The 7,664-nt window shown below is 36.0% G+C and overlaps 1 protein-coding gene across 1 annotated transcript; it reads left to right on the forward strand.

Annotated features, from left to right (window-relative positions):
* The first annotated feature begins 909 nt into the window (after positions 1 to 909).
* LOC108988806 (transcription factor TCP15-like) lies at positions 910 to 2,503 on the forward strand. Its single transcript, XM_018962173.2, has one exon. It carries the CDS (start codon positions 1,164 to 1,166, stop codon positions 2,355 to 2,357), a length of 1,194 nt encoding a protein of 397 aa, XP_018817718.1. The 5' UTR covers positions 910 to 1,163; the 3' UTR covers positions 2,358 to 2,503.
* Positions 2,504 to 7,664: the final 5,161 nt, after the last annotated feature.

Genomic DNA, 7,664 nt, shown 5'->3' on the forward strand with positions numbered 1-7,664 from the left:
GTGTGTCTCTTGGACTTTTGTCGATAGAGTGTGTCTCTTCCTCTACTCCGTCTTAGACAAAGTATGGAATTTTTTAGTTTTATCTTGGACATAGTTGTGCTATCTCTAAGGTGGTCTGAGAGAGGTTTGCAACGTGTACTAGATCATGTCAGTCACAGTTGTGTACTGGGGGGCCATTAATATTGTCTCTGACTTGTAATAAATGTTTCAGATCAAAGTTGTAATGTCCATTATTAATGAAAGCAGTTTGTTTTGTCAAAAAAAAAAAATTATCATCCTTTAATGCTTATGAGAAGGTGTATTGGATTGCAAAAACTAAAATGATCAGTTTGAGAAAAATTAATATTGAAGGAAAAAACAAACCTTAATATCACATGATCAGTACTTAAACAAATTCCAAGTGACTCAAATTAAGAAGAAGAAGAAGAAGAGAGAGTAAATGGAGAGGGAATTTGGAGAAACTGAAGGCTTTGGAGGCAAAGGGCGAAGGTGCAAATTAAAAAAAAAAAGAAAAAAAGAAAGGTAATGATTACTAGAGTGAGATGGGAACCACTTGATTATCTTTAATTTCTAGTCAGTCTCTCGGATTTTTGACTTTGGGATATTGGGCTCCACCTCCGGCCACCACTGTCTTTATGGATAATTGAATGATAAAGAGCACCGCACGTGGAGTCTGAATCAAGGGACTGTCCAACCACAATAATATAAAAAGAAGACCCAATACAAATTTTCTTTTTCTTTTTTACAGATCAGTATGATTTAAAAAAAAAAAAAAAAAGAAATGAAAAAATCACAAACAAATCTCCCTAAAAACCCAATATTTTTCACCAGAAATCATCTGCTTTTTTCAATTTTCATAGCCCACCCACACTTATTAATTATTCCCACTCATTATTATTTTTGTTGCTTAAAGCTTGCGATCACCTTCCTTATCCTCTCTCTCTCTCTCTCTCTCTCTCTCTCTGTAAAGAGAAAACAACTCAGCTGCCAGCTCCCATCTGAAAGGAATTCCATGATCCACAAGAGACTGAGAGAGAGACAGACCCACAAGGCCACCAAGTTGATTCAAATTGATCTGGGTCATCTACAGATGTACTAGGACCAAAGAAAAACAAAACAAATAAAAAAAAAAGGAGAAAAATATAGTTCCCCACCCTCCCTATATGATCATGGATGGTGAAAATGGGATCCGCAGGCCAAACTTCCCATTACAGTTGCTAGAGATAGAGAAAAAGGAAGAAGAAGCAGCATGTTCCAGCTCCCACTACACCTCCCTCTCCATACCCACCGGCGAACCAAGTTCATCTACCCTCTCAGCCAATTCCACTGCTCTCCAATTACCTCCGGAGACACCCAAGAACACCAACAAGCCACCCCCCAAGCGCACCTCCACAAAAGACAGGCACACTAAAGTCGACGGCCGAGGCCGCCGGATCCGCATGCCCGCCGCTTGCGCCGCCAGGGTTTTCCAGCTCACTCGGGAGCTAGGCCACAAGTCCGACGGCGAGACCATCGAGTGGCTTCTTCAACAAGCCGAGCCAGCCGTCATCGCCGCCACCGGGACGGGTACCATTCCCGCAAACTTCACGTCGCTTAATATCTCTCTTCGTAGCTCTGGGTCTACCATGTCAGCGCCTTCACACTTGAGGAGCGGTTATTTCAACCCTAGCTTCTCGACTGTGCCACAGTACTTGAGGAATACATTGGAAGAGACTTCGCAGAGAAGGGCTTTGTTTCCTAGTGTCGCGTTTTCATCATCGGAAAGTTCGTCTATGCTTTTGAATTTCAACTCAACTACTACTGGGAATGTGAATGCAACATTACAGGCAAAGCAAGAGTTTGTACGTGAGGCGCCTGGCCTGGACGTATCTGCAGAGTCCGAGGGGAGCGTAGGGAGAAAGCGAAGGTCGGAGCAAGAATATCTGTCACAAAGCCAGATGGGCAGCTATTTGTTGCAATCCAGTGCGGGACCGATTCCAGCTGGTCATAGTCAGAATCCGGCGGCGTTTTGGATGGTGACAAACCCGAGTACGAGCTGTGGAGACTCCATGTGGACATACCCTTCGGGTGGTAATACTACTGGTATGTATAGGGGATCTATGTCTAGCGGGCTGCATTTTATGAATTTTGCTCCTCCAATGGCTCTGACGTTGCCAGGCCAACAATTTGGTACCGGAATTGGTGGAATGGGTGGTGGCGGCACTGCCACGGACAGCCATTTAGGAGTTCTTGCGGCGCTCAATGCCTATAGGCCGATTGTCAGTGCCGGTGCTTTGGAGTCTCCGGCAAGTACTGGGACGCATCCCCATCATGCAGGGGTAGGCGACGGACGTGATACTACTAGTCACAATTCCTAGACCGATTACGCATATGTATGGTTCAATTTCATTTCATCTACTACTTTTCTAAGTATATATTTTTGCAACAGCAACAAGGCGCAAGTTTGATTGCTTTTGAAGTTGAGTTTCATAATTATATATATCTTGTTTTGGTTTGGGTTACCGATCGAGGATTAATCTTAGGGTTTGGGAAGATATATCAACATATATATATTGGGATGGTTCTGAAATATATTTATATATATTTATATGGTCTCTTTTAATGTGACTAATCAGTATATACTAATATCCTATCTTTGCTTACAAACATAATTAGTATCTTATCTTTGATCACTATATTATATACATATATATATATATAGTATAGTACTGTTAATTCGTTGCATTACACTTGAAGTTAGGTTTAACATGATGCTCATAATATATGACACACTCTCTCTCTCTCTCTCTGTGGTTCAGGGACATTTAGTTTCCTCCACTGAGCTGGTAGGAGAGAGAGGGATTGAATGGTCTTATAACAGCGTTGCACCTCATAAAGCTGTGGTCCCGTTCTGATCGAGTACATGATAACAGCCCATATGCATCTTCTATATATATATATATATATAGAATTTTATTCATAAAACAGACAAAGAACTAGAGCACTATCCTTTCGTTAACCGGAAGGAAGAGCACCATCTAGGAAGCACAAAACGTCACAAAACCAGAGCCCGAACCACACTATTACCAATTACAAGAAGAAAAGAGACAGAAGTATGCAATAAGTAGTAGCTATCGCATAAAAACTCCACCACCCTCTTCCCTCCGATAACTACCATCATGCCAAGCTAAGAAGAGCCACTCTGTGCACTAGAAAAGGATACATTGTACTCAAAAAGTCCAACAAGAATCCATCCATCCCCCAACCAAAGAAAAACACGTATATAATGCCTAGAGTTAGCAAGGAAGATACCTGCCGCAGAAAAGCATACTTGCCCAACAAAATTACATCATTTCTGTAGATCCATTCAAACACGTACAAGCAGAATCAAGAATAACATACACACAGAGATATCCATCTCATGAGTATGCATATAATGCAGCTAGAAATGAAAATTTCTTCAGCTGAAAGTTTTGCAGAATCCTGATAAATATTTCATCAACCACAAGCCTACCAAAGCAAGTAATTCCCAAACTTGCAGGCACATGAATACCGGGATACCAGGAAAACTGAGCAATTAAGCAACATAACTCTAGCCTACCTCACTACATCTGAAACCTGCAAATATACAACAGCAATACACGCGGAGAGAAAATATTAAACAATCCTGATCACGTAGTTACATATATAGACGTCAGTTATATATTCACCAATTCCACCTTGTTGATACTCTTTCCCTGAGATGCAGCGGTTCATTTGCATTAATTCCCATTGATACAAATCGAATATGTACGTCTTCTAGCTAGATCAGTTTCAGTTAATAATGAGATCAATAACGTTGCCGATCTGAATAATTAATGGTCCGGCGGATGATTGGTTATTGATCATGAATAAAAATGTGAAGTGAATTGTTGCTGCGAGTTGCAACAAAAAATCTTTTCAATTGATGATCATTATTAATGAAAAGTTTCATTAACTGATATCAGCAGCCTTCTCAAATCTCCGAGAGTTATTCTTGGACACTCTAAAGTCTAAACCCTCCCAGAAATACCTATTATCCTGCATTTGCTGGAATGTTGCAATACTCAAGAATTTAAGAAGAACATGCGGTCTAAGTTTCGGATATTAAAGATAGTTTATACATACGCCCTAAGACATTTATTACTGTTCCATAAACATAGGTCTACCTCCCTCTAAAACTTAGATTCTAAATTCTTTTCTAGGGTATCCTAATCTGTTTTTGCATATTTCAAAGCTATATCTCATATTCGTGCATGTGGACCGTGGTGCATGGCCGTCATGTAGTACTAATTAGTTATTGGAGTCAATGCTGCCGTAATTATGGAATCGAATGCTACAAGCAAAGATATATACATGCATGGCTGATTTACTTCAGATAAATTACAAGCTGGTGAGAGGGATGGCATTTTGTTGTAGAAAAGTTTTTCTTATCTTGGGCTAGTTTTCTTTTCCTATATATTAGCCATGCACTTGTATATATATATATATCAAGATGGCAGATTGTTTTATTCAGAGAAAAATGAGAACACAGATGATTTTCTAACTCTAATGTCCAGTTTCTAGGTAAACCTAACACTACTATAATCTTCTAACTAATGTATTTATATCTTGCTCATGATCACTATGTTGTAAATGAACAAACTGGCCTATATATATAATCTTCACACACACAAAGCCACACCCACAAAATGTGTGTGTGTGTATGTATATAATGTTTGTTTCTTTGGTCTCGTGTGTTTCATCGATCTATGGAAGGACGCGGTTGGTTGGTACATTAATAAATTCAATATTGTTGAAGGTCCCTAGCTAGCTGTTGCCTAGTCTGACCCTATATATATTGATCATCTACCGTATATAATTCCATGTCAGGTGATCGGCCGTGATGATCAGTAATCAGGATGCAAGTTTTAATTAAAAGAATATTGTATGGGAAATGATAGTTTATATATAGCTAGCTAGTAATTGGTAGGCATTCACTTCACGTACAGTGCATGCATGGGTGATAAGAATGTGACACTGGCTTAAATATCAAATTAAAGAGTTGGACTGACTCGGTAATTAATTAATTAAACGAAGAAATTATGATCAGGAATTTTCCTCAGTTGATACAGACTGATCTAAATAATATATATATATATATATTTATATAAACGTTTGTTTCTTTCGTTTTTATCAAATTTTCTCTCTAAGAAAGCTATGGTTACGAGATTGGCCAGTAAAAAACCTTTTATTTGCATGTTATTTAAATTTGAGTCAATTTTCACATATATAGATCATTTATTACATATAATATGAACAATTTTATTCATTAGTATCGTGGTTAATTAGTAGTTTCTTAGGTACGTAAGTGCACGTGATGCATGGCCGCCTAGCTGTTGCTTCTTCATGATCAGAAACGAATTTACCCCTCTCAACACTTTTAGATATTAAAGGAAAAAAACACACACACACACACATATATATATATAATATATATTTAGCTTGAATATTATTTAAAAACGAAAAAATAGATCACGTAATTTTGATCTTTTTCCATAATTGGGATCAGTACTTAATTGAGGGTTTTTAATTTCTTAATTTTATCCAACTTGTATCTAATATATATATATATATATATTTATATTATATTATATTATATTATATGCATGCATGTGAAAAAAGGGAACCATGTACACGTGGTCATGTACTAGTACTGTTTAGATCTTTTAATATATATTCAGTAGTTTTCTATCTACTTAATTTATTAGTTGATTTTTTAAAAAAAAAAATTATTAGTCTCGTGTGATGATCATGATCAGTTTCTAATTAATATTGCCAGGATTTCCAAAAAGCACAAATATTAGTTGATGACAGCGTGAAATATTCTATAAATTAATCAAAGACAACTTGCATATATGCATTATAAAAAACTCAAATGCTCGTCTGATCAATTAATGCTTGATATATATATGCAAGCTTTCTAAATAATCGACCGTTAATTTTGCAAGTTTTATCGTAGAAAAACATTATGCATGGACAACATCACTGAAAAATGAAAATGCATGAAGATCTGGAACATATATGCTAGCTGCTTGAAAAATGAATGAATGGAGAGGATTGTTTTAAGCGAAAAAATAAGTTGACTTTTTCATCAATTATCTTCGATCCAGTCTCTTATGATCTATTCATTTTTCATCAGGACAATTCTAATAAATTTTTACCATACATGCAGTCTTATTCAATATATATAGTACTTACGATCTAATCATGATCAGTTACTCGTAAAGAAGGAGATCAGGCCGGGGGTTAATTACCTAGCCATTCATTCATCGCTGCTTGGATCTGCATTTATAGCCTGGCCTAGTATTTCTTTCATATATTTATATGATACCGGCCTTCCTCTAGTTATATACATCCACATGATCGATTTCACTTTACTCCACGAAAATAGTAACTTGATCATTAGTATGTTGTAAAGAATGTCAGAACATGATGGACCCTATTGAAAGCTAATTTAGCTTTCACGTCTATTGCGAACCACTACCATGCAATAGTTAAGTACTTTGATCTATTTCGAGATTAACACTACTGTTAAACTGAAGATCAATGTGATGGACCCTACATGAGCTTGTCCTTTCTCACGAGTGTAAAAAGCAAAAGGATAATGCACCTTTTGCAGAGTTGCTCTATTTCTACGTACAGTCGCATGCATAATTAATTAGGGTTCTAGCTTCTGGTTCTCAAGCACTAATGCGTACCTGGCCTACTCTGCGCTCATAATATTATAATCTAGAAAGGGTGACACTAGAAAACAATGTTTATCTCATAAACTCGAGAGGATGGTTGAGCAAGATCTTCTAAAAAAAAAAAACAATGAATAATCTTGGCCTGGCCTGGCCTGGCCTGGCTGTCTCATAAGGAAAATGATAGGGATTCGGTTCACTTATTCTGTTTCAAAAATATTTTTTATTTTTTAGTTTTTTTTTATGTAATGATTAAAAAAATGTTGTTTAATAATATTGTGAAAATTTTTTAAATATTTAAAAATATTAAAAAAATGGTGTGAAAAAATATTTAAAATTTTTTTTACATCATTTTTTTAACACTTTTAAATATTTTAAAAAAAGAAAAAAAATTTCAATATTATTAAATAATATTTTTTTAATCACTACGTAAAAAAAATTGAGAAATAAAAAAAAAATTTGGAACGGGATGATTGAAAGGCATTGCCCGTCTCATAAAGATCACAGCACCGTACGTTTGATTGATCGATCAACATAATGTACTCACAACCCGACAAAATAAATTAGATCGACTTAATCCAAATATCAACCATGCATGGGCCTGGCTCAGTTGTGCTGTCTTCAGCTTATTACTCCTTATTTGGGCCACTCATTTGGGTGAAAAGAGTATTGTCATATATAAATTTTAAATAGGTAAATTTTATATAAATTTTTTATAAAATAATAAATCTTATTAATAATTTTTTTTTTACATTTTTTTAAGATAAAATCCATTTTTTTATAAAAATTTATATAAAATTTATCACTTATACAAATCATTTCTCAAAAAAAAAAAACTCCAAAGAAAAGAATAAGAAAGACATCGAAAAAACAAAAAAAGTGGAGACTGCATTTGCCAAAAAGTCAAAGAACAGGGGACGCTTGCACTGTCTTCTTTTTTTC

Source organism: Juglans regia, chromosome 13 (genome assembly GCF_001411555.2).
Source record: "Juglans regia cultivar Chandler chromosome 13, Walnut 2.0, whole genome shotgun sequence".
Lineage (NCBI taxonomy): Eukaryota > Viridiplantae > Streptophyta > Magnoliopsida > Fagales > Juglandaceae > Juglans > Juglans regia.

Excerpts from the sequence above, each read along its gene's own strand:
- LOC108988806 (XM_018962173.2), top strand. The coding sequence starts at position 1,164 with ATGATCATGGATGGTGAAAATGGGATCCGCAGGCCAAACTTCCCATTA.